This window comes from Artibeus jamaicensis, unplaced genomic scaffold, assembly GCF_021234435.1.
Source record: "Artibeus jamaicensis isolate MK-2021 breed Jamaican fruit bat unplaced genomic scaffold, CSHL_Jam_final scaffold_36, whole genome shotgun sequence".
NCBI lineage: Eukaryota > Metazoa > Chordata > Mammalia > Chiroptera > Phyllostomidae > Artibeus > Artibeus jamaicensis.
In genome coordinates, this window is record NW_026522041.1 from 720414 (window position 1) to 739177 (window position 18764).

The following is an 18764-nucleotide window of genomic DNA, read 5'->3' on the forward strand; positions in this document are numbered from 1 at the left end:
CAAGTTTTTTTAAAAGAACAAGGCAGGTGTGTCTATTGCACAACAAAAGGAGGGCCTGAGTGCTGAGAGAATGTAAGGCCTCCAGTGAGTGTCTGGAGAAAGCACAGACTGTCTCAGGTGTCAGTTAAGTATGCGGGATTGATCATGGAAAGACATACCCTTGGGAGAAAGAGACCACTGGACACCTGTCCTGGTTTTTTGCTGACCAGCTGACTGCCTGACCAACCTTGGTGTCTCTCCTGGGATGTGCAGGTGCGGAGTCCCTTCGAGCTGCACAGACCTACAATGCTGGATCAAGATGTGTTTCCAGCCTGGCTGGTGTAGCTCAGTGGATTGAGCACGGGTCTGTGAAGTAAAGCATCAGTTCAATTCCCAGTCAGGGCACATGCCTGGGTTGCAGGTCAGTTCCCAGTGGGGGACACATGAGAGGCAACCATACATTGATATTTCTCTCCCTCTCTCCTTCGCTCCCCTCTAAAATAAATGAATAAAATCCTTAAAAAAAGAATTTATTAAAAAAAATGTGTTTCCACTAAAGACTCACATTCCAGGCTTATTCTAAAGATGAGTCATGAAGGACCATCCCACAGTGCTTATACCCTCAGAAGACTGAGCGGTGTGGCCTGGGACTGGGTGGTTGAGCAGAAACGAAACATGGGAACACCAGGAGCAAGTCTGGGGGTCAGTTCAGGCTTCAGGATGCAGGGCCATGAAATGAGCAGTGTGCCCAAGACTGGTGACTATTTAATTTATGACTGACGTGACAGTGACCCCACAAAAGGTAGAGCAGAGTCCAGGAATGATTGAGACAAGACAGGTTCATCAAGAGCTGGCTGGCTTTGGCAGCAGAACCAGGCTCTCTGCCCTCAGTCTTTAGTGTCCTGTCTCCCACTGAAGTAGGCAGGACCCTTCCTCAAACACTCAGACAACAGCAACTACAGAAGGGGTGACTGGGGGCACTGGGGGAGCTGGAACTTGCTAAAATATGGCCATTGTGTACCATTTGTGTTTGGCATTATGAGACAGAACTTTGAGTTAAATAGTGAAAGAATAAGTGAAAATCATTATTACTTCCCAAAGATCTAAGACCAGTCTCTGGAGGGATCTCTCGTCAAGAGAACATTGAAGGTCACAGAGCAAGTTCTGAGTCCAACCAGGGACACACTGTGACCAAAGGAAGACACTACAGTGAGTGTGAAGTCAGTGCCTCCTGGGGAGAGAGACTGTGAGTCCTGCTAAGGGGACAGAAGTGACCAGAGAGCACGGGCCTGTGTGTCTGTTGTGTAAAGGGAGGGATGACACCAAACTGGTAGAAAAGACACATATTATGTTGGTACACGTAGGAAGAAAGTCCCCATCACCAGTTTCTGTGGACAGTCAGGCTAGTGGGAGGAGCCCCCACCTAACTCACCAAACAGAACTGAGCTTTGATCAAATTCATTCAAGTTGAACAGTGTCTGAGAGAAAAGACAGAGGCTGGTGCACCTCACTGTCTGAGAGGGTCCCATCCCATGGCAAAGGTGCCTCATGAGGAAACACGTGTGTGACACAGGCAGTGAACCAGTCAGATGGGGCAGCGTCACCAGCCCCACTTTGGGAAAGTTGGGAGATGCTGGAACGAACAGGAGACTCACACTAGACACAGATGTGTCACGATTCAGGGATGAAGTGAGCCCTGTTGGAGACTGAGGCCTGTCCTTCTGCTTTTGACTCCCTGGTAGAGTCACGCAGAGAGTAGATCAATGGTTACATGTCCCTGTCAGGTGTCCTGTTCCTGTTCTTGGCATGAGGGAGGGAAGGAGCCCTGGATGGGGCACAGTGGAGGCTCTTTCTCCTGTGACCTGGGAACCTGGCTCCTGATGGAGGCAGGGCTGCTGCTCTGACTGACTTCTGTGTCCTTCCTGTTGCCCAGGAGGATGGGCCTGGGAACAGGTGTGAGCAGGAGAACCTGGGGAGCCTGCAGGGTGGAGGAAGCAGAGCAAAGCAGGGCAGTGGGGCTGGAGTGAAGGAGGAGGCAGATGAGGGACATGGAAGCAGCAGAGAGAGCCAGAAATGTCTTTGGTGAGCAGTGGGGGTTATAGGTGACTTCAAGGACCCCAGGGGCCAAGAGCCCAGGGCTGCCCCAGGGCAGGATCAGTGCAGCTGGGAAAGTCCCTCCCGCAGCTGGGCAGCCCCACAGTCTCTGTGAAACTTGGCTCCTGAGGGGGCTTCAAGGGCAGGTGGTCAGAGGGATGGAACGTGGGTCTCTGTCCCTGGAGGGACAGGGAACAGGTGTTGCCAAAACCTACTAAGACTATATCCAGGTTCCAGTTTCTGTACAGATTATGGTTCATTCATTCATTCATTCATTTTTCCACCTCTCACTCCTATCCTACACCAAGGAGCTACTGAGTGCTGGTCCCTGAGCTGGTTGCAGGTGTGGAGTGAGGAGTGAGAGGCAAAGTCCTTCCCTTCATATCCAGTGGGAGTGACACCAACACATCAGGAAGCAAAGAAGGGATTGCAAGTCCAGGGCAGGGAGGTGTGGATGGGCCACCTGAGGGGGAGCCCTGGGCGTTCCCAGCACTGACTCTGATTGTTACTGCAGGTACTTTGGTTCTGGAGTAAAAACAGATTAATTCTCCATTTCCTTTGACTCCCAGAGCAGAAAATAGATGGGGGGGGCAAGATTAGTATGGGAAATATAGAATCTAAAGAACTTGAGACACATGGTCATAAACTAAAGGGGGGGGTGATGGGGACGGGAGGTAGGGTGGAGGGGAATGAAGGAGGGATAGAACAACTGTAATGGCATAATCAATAAAAAAAAGAAAAGAAAAAAATCTCTCCCTCTGTGCTGGCCACATCTAAGAAGAAAGGATCTGAACTGGCAGCTGGTGTCAGGGTCTACACATGCCTGACAGGCCCTTGGAGTGGAGGGGAGGATGGGCTGGGAGTGCAGACAGGTCTTGGCGTGACTCAGACTGGACAGTCCTGGTCTGTGTGACTCTGCATGAATGTGCCCCTGTAACTGGTCTTGGGCTTGCCAGGCTGTCTCTAGATGATCCTTAAATCTTTCCCAATTTCCTGACCTAACACTTGGAACAGAGGAGCTGACCCAGCTAACAGCCTCTGTGACCATTTGTGTCCCTGATAGAGGACTCCCTGGCCTGACTCCTGGTGGACGAGGGGCTATGAGCAGCATCTTCTCTGTTCCTCCCCTGGGGACACTGACCTTCCTCTGGAATCTCCTATGTTCCCCAGGGCAGGTAGCTAATGGCCTGGGGACCTTGTCCACATGATAGTCTCCACTGATAGTCTCAGGTGAAGGGCCATGTTCTACCAGTGCCCAGATGTAGCTCTTGAACCTGAGCCCTCGCTGGTGACCAGCTCAAGAGCCTTGTGATTCAGGCACCTGGGAAATTGTGGCTCCCAGTCAGCCCTGCCCACACATGAAACTAGCCTGACCCAGGTTCCCCAGGCTCCCTAGGACAGGCGTCTGTGGAAGGACTGCCACTTTTAGCTCTATGAGGTTCCCAAAGGGCACCCTCAGGTCAGGCCCTGTCTGAGCCCTGCAGGGTCTTTCTCAGGGTCATGGTCATGGGGAGAGGTCCAGGAAGCTTGACTGAGAGTGGTCTCTTTCTGCTGAGTTACTCCCATCAGACTGGTACTCTGTTTGTGGTGAATGAATGTGTGCAGGACTGAATTCTGATCTTAGGAAGTTTGTCTCCACCATGTGTGTCCTGCACTAAATGTCCAACTCCCCCCCGGGACGTGAAGCAGAGGGGGATGGAAGCAGAGTCCAGGGAGTGAGACCTGAGTGTGAGTAGAATTCACCCCACCCAACCCCCAGAGGGCAGAGAGCAATCACTCACGGTACACACGGAGGTGTCCCTTTGCTTCTTCCTTCTGAAAAGTTTTCCTTATGGCTTGTACGGTGTAGTATCCTGTGTCCTTCAGGGTGATGTTCTGGAGCAGCAGGGATCCATTGGGGTATATGGTCTCTCGACTGCTGTGGGCAGGCCCCGGGGTAAATTCTTGAGTGTGTATTACATATGTTGCAATTACACGGTTGTTGTCCACACTTTCCCCTCTGTACCAGCCATAGCCTATAAGGTTCTCGGGCAGATTGAGGACAAGGAGAAGCACATCGTCCCCTTCAGTAGCATTGATTGATGCAACAGTGAGTTGGGCAGTGGTGGGTGGGCTCCTGAAGCTTAACAGGGAGACTAGGAGGAAAGGAGAAGTCAATCAGTTTTCGGGTCTATGTGTTGGGAGGGAAAGATGAAGCCATGGGTCCTGAGCAGGTCTCTTCATCTCAACCTTAGTGCATGTATGAGTGCAAGCGTGTGTGTGTGTCTCCCACGGTCAAGGTCAGCAGCACAGCCACCATTACTTCAGTGCTTCTAAACCCATTATTTCTTCTGTTTCGAAACTCTGTTCTAGGCATTCGCCTGTCTCACCCCCTCACTGCCCTCAGGCCCCTGCGGACAGTCAGGAGCATCCTCGAAACACTTCTCTCTTGCCCACTTTTTCCAGAGACCCTGTGTCTTCACCTTCTGACCTGCCCTGGCTCTTTTCCTTTTGTTGCACCTCTGGGTACCTGATATCACATCCAGATCTTTCCTTGTCTGTCCCCTCCCCACAGAACGTGAGCTCCGCTGGGGCAGAGGCGTGTCTGACCCTGTTGTACCCCCAGTGCCTCCCACAGGCTGCAAGCACCTGTGGGGCAATGAGTGGGTGGTCCCAGGTCCTGCTCCTCCTGGGGTGCATCTGCTTCTTTCTGAGGTTGGTGGTAAGGACGTTTAGTGCCCCTGGTTACGTTTTCCTGGTGTCACCCCTGATATAAATTGTTATTATTCTCACCAGTTTTCAGAAATTAATTCTCTTTTTCCATAAATGACTTTTATAATATTGCAGTAGTTTCTTTCTACTTCTAGTTAGAGTATTTTTATAAAAATAAAGAAGGTGAATTTTGTCGAATGCTCATATTGATTCTTCTCCTTACTATTTATAGGTCTACTCATATTTTCTATTTCATTGTGATTCCATCTTGGAAGGTTTGGAGCTAGTAATTTGTTTATTAGTTTTAAGAGTTTTTTTTTTGTGGGATCATTAGTGTGTTCTACATAAAGTCCCTGCCATATGCAAACAGAGGTAATTTTACATCTTCCTTTCCAACTTGGATGCATTTTATTTCTTTTTCTAACCTAATAACTGGCCAAAATTTCCAATAGTGTTTGTGGAAAAAAAACGGCAAAATCAGAGATTGTTGTGTTCTGCCTGATCTTAGAAAAAGTTTTACTCTTTCACAGTTGAGAATGGTGTTAGCTGTGGGTTTTTTTCATAAAGTATCTTTATAATATTGAGGTAGTGTCTTTCCATTTTTAGTTTGTTTTTATTTTTTCTAAAAATGATGAATTTCTGTCAAATGCTCACACTGATTCTTCTCCTTACTATTTATAGGTCTACTCATATTTTCTTTTTTTTTTAAAGGTCTTCATTATTTTTTATTTTTGGCAATAAAATTTGCTCTTATATAAATTATATCATATTGTATAATTCATTCTTTTTTTTGCCTTTTTTATTGATTATGCTGTTACTCATATTTTCTATTTCATTGTGATTCCATCTTGGAAGGTTTGGAGCTAGTAATTTGTTTATTTCACCTAAGTTGTCTAATTTGTTGGCATACAGTCACTCACAGTACTATCAGAACTCTTATTTGTTCTGTAGAATTGGCAGTAACATTCCAACTCTCATTCCTGATTTTAATGATTTGAATCTTCTCTCTTTTTTCTTAGCCAGTCTAGTTAAAGGTTTGTCGACTTTGTTAGGCTTTTTTGATAAACCAACTTTTGGTTTCATCAATTTTCACTACTGTTTTTTCTCATTCTGTATTTTATTTATCTCCATTCTAATTTTTATTACTCCCTTCTGCTAGCTTTGAGTTTATTTTGTCCTTCTTTCTCTAGTTCCTTAAGTTGTACAGTTAGGGTGTTGATTTGAGATCTTTCTTCTTTTGTAAAGAATGATTTACAATTATGATTTACATTTACAATTACAAATTTCTTGCACAAGATTCTTAATTTATCTGAGCCTCATATTCCACAACTGGAAGTTACAATAAGAGGACCTATTTCATGGTATTGCTTTAAATATTTAATGTAATGATCAGTTAAAACCTTAGCAAAAAGCCACACACAGTGGAAATAGTCTGTAATTGTTAGCTACTATTATAACTACTATTATGATAAATAACTTTTAAAACCTACCGCAATCGAGGTTTTCCTGCCCCTCACACTTACAGGTGGGTCATGGGATTTCCCTGCTGCTGAGCCCCCCAAACCCCATCCTACTCTGCTCCCTGTCCTCTCCCCTCAGGGCCCAACAGAAGCCCCTGTGCCCTCTCAGACCCCTGTCCTCCCCAGGGGACCCAGCCAGTCTCTGTCCCCATCCTCCTGTCCACTTCCCAGGGACTGTCCCCTCCTTACGGGCCAGCAGGACCCCCTGCCCGGCAGTGGCTAAGCGGGACTCCATGGCGTTTGCTGTCTGCTCCGTCCCTCCCTCTGTGAGAGGAGCTTCGATTCCAGAAATGTTCACGGGCTTCGCTGTCCGAAGTGTGCGAGCTGCCGGTCCACTCCAGGTGTGGCGAGCCCGCTCCGGGAGCGCTCCCCGGTCACGTGGTGCGGGGGCGGGGTCTGTACCCAGGTCCCTCCCTCTATCTCCCTCTATCGCCTCTCGTTTCAGTCTTCCTTGTTTCCTCCTTTCCCTTTATCTTCCATCTAGATTTCAGATCCTGGGACTGGCTGAGACCTCTGCCCTTCCTCACAGTGATTCTCCACTCTTCCATCCCCAACCCTCCTGCGCGCGCAGGCACCACCCGTGTGGATGCGCCCAGGCTGGGGACAGCCGGGAGGGGGCGTTCCCCACAGCTGCACGTAGGGTGCAGCGCAGTGTCACCCTCAAGCCCTTCCTATCTCTTCTAGTTTTTTTTAAAAATGATTTTATTTATTTATTTTTAGAGAGGAAGGAAGGTAGGAAGAAAGAGAGGGAGAGAAACTTTGACGTGAGAGAGAAACATCAGTTGGCTTGCAATGTATGTGCCCAGGCCCAAGCTGAACCTGAAACCCAGGCATGTGCTTTGACCCGGAATCAAACCTGTCACTTTTCACATGTCCAACCAACTGAGCCACACAGGTCAGGATTTCTCTAGGGTTTTCGTTCAGAGCAGGAGCCCTGGGGCATCATCAGGAACTCTTGTCACAAGGATGTAACCCTGTTGTATATTGGAATCCCTTGTGGAATTTTGTAAAGATTGTGAGTGTGGAGATGACACCTTAGAAATGATGCATCGGCAGCTGTCCTGCTAAGGTGGATGCCCAACCAGGTGTGGCCCGGAGATATGGTGGTGGGGCAGACACTCTCCCCTTCCAGTGCACAGGGAGGGTCTCAGGTCCCATTACAAATGCAGATTCTGACTTGGCAGGTGTGCAGTGGACCTAGACTTTGCATCTAACAAGCTGTCAGGGGAGGTTGATCTTACTGGCCTGTGAAGCCCTTCCTTCCTCCCTCCCTCCCTCTCTCTCTTCCATTTACCAAGTAATTATTGGGCTTATACCAAATAACCTGGGCATATGGCAGTAAAAAATCCAGGGAAATGGAAATCAAATTCCCCTTAATAAATCCATCAGAATGTTTCATTTGACATTTCTCATAAACATCTAAACTTGTTCATTAAAAAAAAATCACAGGAGCGTGGGAGCACAGTCTAACAGTGAGGCAGATGGAGACCCTTCCCGAGAGGACAACCCTGTCCTCCCAGCGTTGGTCTCTGCTGTGTCCTGGTCTTGAGTCTGTCAGCACCACACAGAGAGCCCCAGGGGCCCCCAAACCTGGGGATTGTTTCTGTGACACAGGAGCCCAGCTGGGCACCGGGTCTCCCCCAGGTTCTCAGATCCTCTGGGGAGGTGGGTGTCCTCCCAGCAGGAAGGTCACAGAGGTGACTCTGGGGTAAGAAAGGGGCAAGCTGGGTGAGGACTGGTGAGGGGACCCACCCTCTGTCTTCAGGTGTCACCAGTGTGTCTTCTGCTTCTAAGGACAGAGACCCAGGACTGGGTATCTCAGAAGGACCTGCAGTCCTGGGTGTGAAGGGAGAGGTGTCCTGCGTGTCCTGGCAATAAAGAGGGTGGTAGGTGGTCTGGTGGCTGTGGGCTCCCTGGTCCTCAAGGGGCAATTTCAGGGAGACACTCTCTCTCTGTGCCTGTTGGGTGATGCTGTCTATGTGCTCCCTGATCATGGGGACAGCCTCTGTCCTCTGCCTGGGGACTGCCTGTTGTCACTCAGCCTTGCCCATGGGTGGTGCCAGACAGGGAGTGGGGAGCAGCGCAAGGACCCCTGGGAGAGCAGGTGCTCCCAGGCCCCAAGAAGGAGCCAGTAGGACAGAGTGGGCATGTAGGAGGGGCCCAGAAGGGTCTGTGATGTGGAAATCAGGCTCTTTTTCTACCTCCTTAGCCAAAGCCAGGTTCTTGCAGTTTCCTGTGTTGCCTGTGTGTCTCAATGTTGCCCCCTGGAGGGCATTAAGGTGACCTGCGGCCAATGTCAGAGGCTGTACAAGGATGCCGACCCTGAACTCTGGGGAGACCTGGGCTCTCTGACCACTGTGCCAAGCGGCCAGTTAGCCTGGGTCCTGATCACTGGATTCCTGACTCAATCCCAGGACTGACTGAGCCCAGAGAGAGTTGTTCAGAGGGGTCCTGATCTGGTGTCAGGAGAACTGTATCCCAGGGGGATGTGTTGTCTCAGGAGCAGCTCTTTGTCCCTGAGGTTTCAAAGGACAAGCCAGGTGAGGGGTCTCTTGAGTGTTTTAGGAGAGGGCTCAAGCTTGGGGGTTGGTCCACAGATTGTCCTGTGTGTCCCCACCACAAGTCATCTGTGTGGCTGCCTGTCATCTGCTCTAGGCCTCCTCACAGGCCCAGGAGCTGGAGCAGCTCCACATGGAGACTTGGGCAGGGGATGGGGAGGCCCTGTGGGACCCTCAGACCATCTGAGATGGAAGCCACCCAGATCCTGGGTCCTTCAGTCCCATCATGCATGGGGAGTGCCCCTTGTTCCTCAGGACACCATGGGCTGCCTGGTGGGATGTCTGCTGAGGACCGCAGGCAGGGGTCCCCCTGAACCAGGGACCCTGTGGATGGGAAGTCACCCCTGATTCTTCTGTAGTCAGGAGGGACTCTCTGCCTCCCTGATGGTGACTCACTGGTGTGGAGAACCCAGAGTTTGCACCCTGTCAGGTCTCTGTGAGAAGAGCAAGGGCTTCATTGCCTGCCCCACCCCCTCCCCAGGAGAAGTCACTAGCAGGGTGGAGGTGGGGAGGGCTGTGGTTTTCTGGGAATGAAGGGGCTCCAGCCTCTCTTTGTTGGGAGGTCCATGTCCTTCATGATGACTCTACAAGGAGTACAGGGCTGTCCCTGTGACAGCCATGGGCAGTTGGTGGCTTCTTCCCATGCTGACACCAGTGCCTTCAGGTATAAGGAACATGTGCTGACCTCAGGTGTCACATGGGTTACAGGTGTCTGCTGTGCTGTTTCCTCATCCATTTAATGAGCATTTACTGAGCTTCTGTGACATGTCAGGCCCTGTGTTGGGCCCTGGGAACTGCACAGAGAAGAGGACACAGGGGGCCTTGTGCTCATGGAGATTACTCTGTTACAGAGATATTGTTGTCACTCAGTGAAATCATGGAAGAAAGGAGTCAATTATTGAGGGATGGTCTGTGAAGGGCAAGTGTGTGGTACGTCTGGAGCATGCACGTGAGTTTCAGCTGGTCTGGGGATCACAGAGAGCCCTTCTGAGCAAGGGGCCTTTTGGCTGTGACTGAAGTGTGAGTGAGCATTCACCCCTGGAAGGACATGGAGGGTGTGTTGGGGGCAGCTGCCTGCAGAGGGCTGGCCTTTTCTGAAGAGACACCTGACTATGCAGGAGCTGATGAAGTCCAGTGTGGGGAGAATGGAGAGCAAGGAGTGAGGACTGAGGGATGCTGGGGAGGGTCAAACCCTGCTGGCCTGTGGGTACTGCTGCCAGGGAAGAGGAGAGAGAGGCCTGGGTTCAGCAGCTCCCTGGGGTGGCTCCTGAGTGTTGAGTATCTCTGCTGCCCTCTGGTGGACAGAGCTGGGAGTGTAGCAGTCACCATATTTATTTGACAAGATTTCATAGACATTTCACAGGGGCCAAACATATCATATTAATGTTCCATGTCCGTGGGTCCCAGTCTCTCTTCCTACAAGTATGTTGGCCCTGCCTCTTCCCTCAGAGAGATGTCACCAGGCTCACAGTTCCAGGAATGTGTATTTATTTGTGGTTGTCTCCAGCAGGCTACCTGAGGGTGCCCCTGGGTGGAGCAGTGTGTGTGGCTGGAGTGCTGGGTGATGGGTCTGTGGGGAGAAGGAGGAGCAGGAACCAGGTGTGTCAGGAGGGGAAAGTCTGTGTCAGGGGAGCAGAGGGGACAGGATGGACAAGTCATTGTCCCTTCTCATTCCCAGTCCCTGTTGCCCAGGAGAGGGGCCCAGGTTCTGGGATACACAGCACCACACACTTCTCTGTGGTTCTGATTGGGTGAGTGGAGCTGCTTCCTGTGCAGTTAACTGTGACCTGGGCCTCACGTGTGCTCTGTGCCTATGGCTGAGCTGTTGGTAGTTGGGTCCACGTTGATCCAGGGCTGTGGTGGGAGCTCTCTGTCACGTGGGCTGTGAGGGTGAAGTCCTGGTCCTGAGCCTGCCTCACACCCACAGTCCCACCCAGGGCCCAGGCAGAACCCCTAATGCTGTGTGCCTCCCCTCCCCCTTCCTGGGGTTCCTGCCCTGCTCCTCCTTATTCCTGGGCTCTGTTGGGCAGCCTCAGCCAGTGCCTCCCCTGTTCCTGTTCCAGGCAGCTGTCCTTGTGGTTGCTGCCCCCTCACCATCTCTGTGCTGAGCAGCCTCTCACTTGCTCTGAGCCCTGGCCCCAGTGAGGGAGGAAGGGTGGAGCTGGGGCTGGCGCTCTCCAAGGTGCTGCACTGTCTGGAGAGCTGGAGGGCGAGGGGCCCTGGTGAGTCCTGGTGAGACACTGCTGTGTCTCTGGGTGGAAGCCTCTCTCATTTGCCAGAACTGAGCCCTCTAGGCCAGCAGAGAGCATGGTGTTTGGGGCACAGGGGTTGGGGCATGTGCTAGTGGATCGTTAGAGGTAAGAATGAGTGGTGTCTCTCCTATTCCTCCCCCTGATCCCTGAACCTGTGATACCTGGCTCTGGGAGACACGGTGTCACCTATTCAGACCATATATGTATTCCTGGAGTGCCTTCCCCAACCCTGCAAGGTACAGTCATCTAGCTGGTGCTGTCACTGAGTTTCCAAAAGGCCATTTCACTGTTCTGTCAAGTCAGATCTTTGAGGACTGTGAGACCAGTGGCCTCCATGGGCAGGAGCCCACTGCTGTGTTCCATGTGCCGTGAGGTGAGGCCCTCAGTCAGAGCAGTGCCCCGTGGGGAACTGAGGTGCAGGACAGGCTCTGTGGTCAGTGGACGGCAGCTCCTGAAGCATTCCATGTGCAGGGAAGGCAAGTCTGTACCCAGAGTAGGTGTCTCTTCCAATAAGAACAAAGCACTCCCACTCCACGACAGGAGTGGTCTAGGTTAATCAATTTGTTGAATCCAAAATTCAACAATTTTTTGAATTTGTTGAATCCCTCCATCCCCTTACCTCCCTCCCCCCTAGCTGTCATTCTGTTCTCCATCTATGAGTCTGTCTCTGTTTTGCCTGTTGGTTGAGTTTGTTCATTATATGCCACATATGAGTGAAAGCATATTTGTCTTTCTCTGAGTGGCTTTTTCACTTAGCATAATATTCTCCAGGCCCATCAATTCTGTCAAAAAGGGCAAATTTTATTCTTATTCACGACGAAGTAGTATTCCATTGTGTAAATCCCCCTAGGTGTTTTATCCACTCATCTACTGATGGATACTTGGGCTGCTTCCATTTTTGGCAATTGTAAAGAATACTGCAATGAACAAAGGGGTGTTTATGTTATTTTGAATTAGTGTTTTGGTTTCCTTCATATATATTTGCAGAAGTGGGATAGCTGGCTCAAAAAGCAGATCCATTTTTTAATTTTTGAGGTACATCCATACTGCTTTCCACAGTGGTTGCACCGTCTGCATTTCCACCAACAATGCATGAGGGTTCCCCTTTCTCAAAATCCTCACCAGCACTTGCTGTTTGTTTATTTCTTGATGATAGCCATTCTGACAGCTGTGAGGTGATATCACATTGTGGTTTTAACTTGTGTTTCTCTGATGATTAGTGATGTTGTACATCTTTTCATATGTCTATTGGCTATCCGTATGTCCTCTTTGGAGAAGTGTCTATTCAGGTCTTTTGTCCACTTTTTAATTGGGTTATTTTTCTGGTGTTGAGTTTTGTCATTTCTACAAATTTTGGACATTAACCCCTTATCAGATGGATTGGCAAATATGTTCTCCCATTCTGTGGGCTGTCTTTTTATTTTGTTGATAATTTTTTTTTGCTGTGCAAAATCTTTTTAGTTTGATGTAGCCCCATTTGTTTATTTTTTCTTTTGTTTCCCTTGCTTGGGGATACATATATCTGATAAAAATTTCTAAGAGCAATGTCTGAGATTTTGCTGCTTTTATTTTTTTCTAGGATTTTCATAGTTTTGGGTCTAACATTTCAGTCTTTGATCCATTTAGAATTCATTCTTGTGTGTGGTGTAATAAGGTGGTCTAGTTTTATGTTTCTGCATGTATCTGTCCAATTTTTTCCAACACTATTCATTGAATAAACTATCTTTAGCCCATTGTATGTGCCTGCTTCCTCTGTTGAATATTAACTGACTATAAAGGTGTGGGTTTATTTCTGGTCTCTATTCTGTTCCACTGATCTATGTCTCTGTTTTTATGACAGTACTATGCTGTTTTGATTACTATGGTCTTATAGTATAGGTAGCATGATTCCTCCAACTTTGTTATTCTTTTTCAGAATTGCTATTGCTATGTGAGGCCTTTTGTGGTTCCATATAAATTTTTGAAATATTTGTTTTAGTTCTGTGAAATACATCATTGGAATCTTGATAGGAATTGCATTGAATCTATAGATTGCTTTCGGTAGTATGGACATTTTAATGATGTTAATTTTTCCTATCCATGAACATGATATGTGCTTCCACTTACCTATCCATTCTATTTCCTTCTTTAATGTCTTAAAATTTTCCATGTACAGGTCTTTTACATCCTTGGTTAGATTTAGTCCTAGGTATTTCATTCTTTTTATAATGATTGTGTATGGGATTGTTTTCTTAACTTCCCTATCTATTTGTTACTGGCATATAAAATGCAAATGATTTCTGGATATTAATTTTGTATCCTGCTACTCTGCTTAATTCATCGATCAGTTCTGGTAGTCTCTTGGTGGACTCTATGGGGTACTATAGTCTCTTTGGGGTACTCTATGTACAGTATCATGTCATCTGCAAATAAAGATAGTTTTTACTTCTTCCTTTCCAATTTGGATGCCTTTTATTTCTTCTTCTTGTCTGATCGCTGAGGCTAGGACTTCTATCACTATGTTGAATACGAGTGGTGAAAGTGCATATCCCTGTCTTGTTCCCAATCTTAAGGGGAATGCTTGTAGTTTTTGCTCATTTAGTATGATGCTGGCAGTGGGTTTGTCATATATGGCCTTTATTATGTTTAGGTATGTTCCCTCTAACCCCACTTTGCTGAGAGTACTAATCATAAATGTGTCATAGATTTTATCAAATGTTCTTTCTGCATATATTGATAAGGTCATGTGATATTTTATTCTTCATTTTGTTTATGTGGTGAGTCATATTTATTGATTTGCAAATGTTGCACCAAACTTGCATTCCTGGAATAAATACCAGCTGGTCATGGTGCATGATCTTTTTGATGTATTGCTGTATTTGGTTTGCTAATATTTTGTTGAGGATTTTAGAGTCTAAGTTCATCAGGGGTGTTGGCCTATAATTTTATTTGTTGTTTCTTATCTGATTTTGGAATTAGGATAATGTTGGCTTGGTAAAATGAGTTTGGGAGTCTTCCCTCCTTTTGAATTTCATGGAATAGTTTGAGAAGGATAGGTTAGTTCTCAGAATGTTTGGTTAAACTCACATGCAAAGCCAACTGGCACAGGGCTTTTATTTGTTGGGAGTATTTTGATTACTGCTTCAATTTCACTGGGTGTAATCTGTCTATTCAGATTCTCTGATTGTTTTTGATTTAGTTTTGGAAGGCTGTATGTTTTTAGGAATTTATCCATTTCATCCAGGTTGTCCAGTTTGTTGGCACACAGTTGTTCATAATACTTTCTTACAGTCTCCCTTGTACCTCTTTGGTGTGAGTTGTTATTTCTCCTTTTTCATTTCTAATTTTATTTATTTGGAATCTTCCTCTTTTTTTCTTAATGAGTCTAGTTAAGGGTTTGGCAATGTTGTTTTTCTTTACAAAGAACCATCTCTTGAATTCATTATCTTTTGTATCATTTTTTAAGATTCTACTTAATTTGTTTCTGCTCTGATTTTTATTTTCTTCTTTCTAATCACTTTGGACTTTGCTGTTCTTTTTCAAGTTGTTTTAAGTGTGAAGTTAGAGTGTTTATTTGAGCTTTTTCTTGTTTTCTGAGATAGACCTGTAATGCTATGAATTTTTCACTTAGGATTGCTTTCCCATGTCCCACAGATTTTGGATTGGTTCATCCTCATTTTCATTTGTTTCAAGCTACCTTTTGACTTCTTTCTTGATCTCATTGTTGACCCATTCATTGTTTAATAACATGATATTTAGCTTTCATGTCTTTGTGTGTTTTTTTCAGTGTTCTTCTTGTGATTGATTTCTAGTTTCATAGCATTGTGGTCAGAAAAGATGCTTGATATGATTTAAATCTTCTCAAATTTATTGAGATTTGTTTTGTGTCCTAGCATGTGGTCAATCTTACAAAACGTTCCATGTGCACTTGATAAGTATAGGTTGAAATGCTCTGAAGATATCAATTAAATCTATTTGATCTAGTGTGTCATTTAAGGCCAATGTATCCTTGTTGATTTTCTGTCTGGAAGATTTTTCCATTGAAGTCAATGGGTTGTTGAAATCCCTAACTATGACTCTTTCTGTCAATCTTTCCCTTTATGTCCATCAAAATTTGCTTCAGACTTTCAGCCAAGATGGAGGAGTAGGTAGACATACTGTGTCTCCTCACACAACCAAAGAAGGACAACAACAAATTTAAAAACAAAAAGCAACCAGAACTTACAGAAAATCAAACTGTATGGAAGTTAGACAACCAAGGAGTTAAAGAAGAAATATTCATCCAGACTGGTAGTAGGGGTGGAGATGGGTGGCTAGGGTAAAGAGGACCCATGGCAAGTCATCAGCTGGAGGACTGAGTGAGGTGGTGGTTTGCAGACTGGGCAGTCCTACATATGCATGCATATAAACCGAGAGGAACAATTGGGGAGCGAGACAGACCATGAAACCTAGGATTCCAGTGAGGGTAAATAAAGCTTCAAAGTCTCTAATGGAAAACACCTGTGGGGTTGAGGCAGCAGCAGAAGAAACTCCCAACTTAACAGGGGAGTTCATTGGAGAGACCCGCTGGGTCCTAGAATGTACACAAACTCACTCACTTGGGAATCAGCACCAGAAGAGCCTAATTTAATTGTGGGTAGTGGGGGAAGTGACTGAAAACTATCAGAGAGCAGAGCAAGTGGCACTGTTCCCTCTCTGACCCCTCCCTTAAATATAGCATCTCAATGCAGCAATGTGGGTTACCCTGCCCTGGTAAGTACCAAGGGCTCCACCCACTACTATGTAGCAGCCCTGCGGAGACAATACAAAATGGCACAAATGAAAGAGCAGATCAAAGCTCCATAAAAAATACAACTAAGTGATGAAGAGATAGCCAACCTATTAGATGCAGAGTTCAAAACACTGGTATTGAGGATGTTCCCAGAATTGGTTGAATATGGTCACAAATTAGAGGAAAATATGAAGACTATGAACAGTAAAATAAAGAAATATATACAGGGAACCAACAGTGACAGGAAGGAAACCAGGATTTAAATGAACAGTTTGGAGCAGAAGGAAGAAAGAAACATTAGACCAGAACAGAATGAAGAAACAAGAACTAAGAAAACTGAGGAGAGGCTTAGGAACCTCCAGGACATCTTTAAACATTCCAACATTCGAATCATAGGGGTGTCAGAAGGGGAGGAGGAAGACCAAGAAATTGAAAACTGACTTGAACAAATAATAAAGGAGAACTTCCCCAATCTGGCAAAGGAAATAGACTTCCAGGAAGTCCAGGAAGCTCAGAGAGTCCCAAAGAAGTTGGACCCAAGGAGGAACAAACCAAGGCACATCCTAATTACATTAGCCAAGACAAAAAAAAAACACCCCAGAATAAAATCTTAAAAGCAGCAAGAGATAAGGGGACAGTCACCTACAAAGGAGTTCCCATCAGACTGTCAGCTGATTTCTCAAAAGAGACCTTGCAGGCAAGAAGGGGCTGGAAAGAAGTATTCCAAGTCATGAAAGGCAAGGACCTACATCCAAGATTACTCTATCTAGCAAAGCTAGATAATTTCAAATGAAAGGGCAGATAAAGTGCTTCTCAGATAAGGCCAAGTTCAAGGAATTCATCATCACCCAACCCTTACTATATATGAAATGTTAAAGGGACTATCTATGAAAAAGAAGATGATAAAAATATAAACAGTAAAACGACAACAAACTCACAGCTATGAACAACCAAAACCATAAATAAACTAAGCAAACAATTAGAACAGGAACAGAACACAGAAATGGAGATCACATGGATGGTTACTGACAGGGAAGGGGAGGCAGTGAAAGTGGGGAAAGGTACAGGGAATAAGAAGCATAAATGGTAGGTTGAAAATAGGCAGATGGAGGTTAAGAATACTACAGGAAATGTAGAAGCCAAAGAAATTTTATGTAGGACCCATGGACATGAACTAAAGGGGGGGTGTGGGTGGAAAGGGGTGTGCAGGGCAGAGGGGACTAAAGGGAGGAAAATGGGAGAACTATAATAGCATAGTCAATAAAACATTTTAACAATATTCTAAAGAAAATACTAGCAAATTGAACACAACAATACTTAAAAAATAATATTCCATGATCAAGTGAGCTTCATGCCAGGGGCACAAGGATGATTCAATGTATACAAATCGATCAATGTGATAAACCAAATCAACAAAAGACAGGATAAAAAATTATATGATCTTATCAACAGATGCACAAAAGGCATTTGAGAAGATAGAACATACATTTAGAATTAAAACATTCGATAAAATAAGTACAGAAGAAAAGAAGGTTTGGTTTAGATGTCAAACCCTCAGACAATATCATACTCAATAGCAAAAAACCGAAAGCTTTTCCTCTAAAATCAGGAGTGGGGCAAGGATGCCCACTCTCACCGCTCTTCAACATAGTTCTGGAAGTCCTGGCCAGAGCAAAAGGCAAGATAAAGAAATAAAAGGCATCCAGATTGGGAAGGAAGTAGTAAAACTGTCACTTTTTGCAGACAACATGGTCCTGTGCATAGAGAACACTGAAGACTTCACCAAAAAACTATTAGAAACAATAAACAAAGTTGCAGGATACAAATCAATGTACAAAAATCCACTGCTTTCCTGTGTACTAGCAATGAAACTTCTGAAAAAGAAATTAGAAAAAAACAAACAATTGCTTTTGCAATTGTAACCAAAAGAATACAATACCTGGGGATAATCTTACCAAAGGGTGGGAAAGACCTATAGGCTGAAAACAACAAAGCACTATTAAAACAGACTGAGAAAGATAAAATGAAATGGGAAGATATTCCGTGTTCATGGATGGGAATAATCAATGCAGTTAAAATGGCCACATTACCTGAAGCAACATACAGATTTAAGCAATGTCATTTTTTAAAGAAACAGAACAAAAAAAGCCATCAGATTTATATGAAACCACAAAAGACCCCAAATAACCAAAGCAATTCTGAGAAAAAAAAAAAAAGCCAGAGGCATCACACTACCTGACTTCCAATTACACTACAGAACTACGGTAATTAGAACAGCATGGTGTTGGCACAAAAACAGACACACACATCAATAAAACAGAATTGAGAGCCCAGAAATAAAACCACATGTACATGGCCAGATGATTTTTGACAAAGGAGCCAAAAAATACACACTGGAGAGAAGACAGCCTCTTCAATAGATGGTGCTGAGAAAATTAGAAACCCACATGCAAAATAATGAAATGGTTACAGTTTGTCCCAATGTATAAAAATTAATTCAAAGTGGGTCAAAGACCTAAGTGTAAGATCTGAGACAATAAATTCCATAGAGGAGAACATAGGTACTAAATGTAGGGACCTTGGTTGGGGAGGACATTTTATGAATTTAACCCCAAATGCAAGGGAAGTAAAGGCAAAAATAGAAGGGACTATGTGAGACTGAAAACCTTCTGCACAGTGAAAGAGATTGACAGCAAAACAAAGAGGAAATCCACCAAACGGGAGAGAGTATTAGCAAGCAACGACTCTGGTGGAGGTTTAATGTTCAAAATATAAAAAGAACTCATTAAACTCAACACCAAACAGATAAATAATCCCATTGAAAACCAGGCAGAGGAACATTTTTTAAAATTTATTTTTTTTTATTGATTATGCTGTTACAGTTGTTCTGTTCCCCCCCTTCATTCCCCTCCACCCTGCG

At 45.6% G+C, this 18764-nt stretch overlaps 1 protein-coding gene across 1 annotated transcript in view; it reads right to left on the reverse strand.

Moving 5' to 3' along the window:
- Positions 1-16355, reverse strand: part of LOC119038241 (carcinoembryonic antigen-related cell adhesion molecule 1-like) — a 28539-nt gene extending 12184 nt beyond the window's left edge. Inside the window, exons 1-2 of the mRNA XM_053657144.1 lie at positions 13201-16355; positions 3855-4208 (exon numbers count right to left, since the gene is read on the reverse strand). Coding sequence (XP_053513119.1) covers positions 3855-4208; positions 13201-13291 — 445 coding nt within the window. The 5' untranslated portion in view covers positions 13292-16355. The remainder of the gene's footprint in view (positions 1-3854; positions 4209-13200) is intronic.
- Between the last annotated feature and the right edge of the window lie 2409 nt (positions 16356-18764).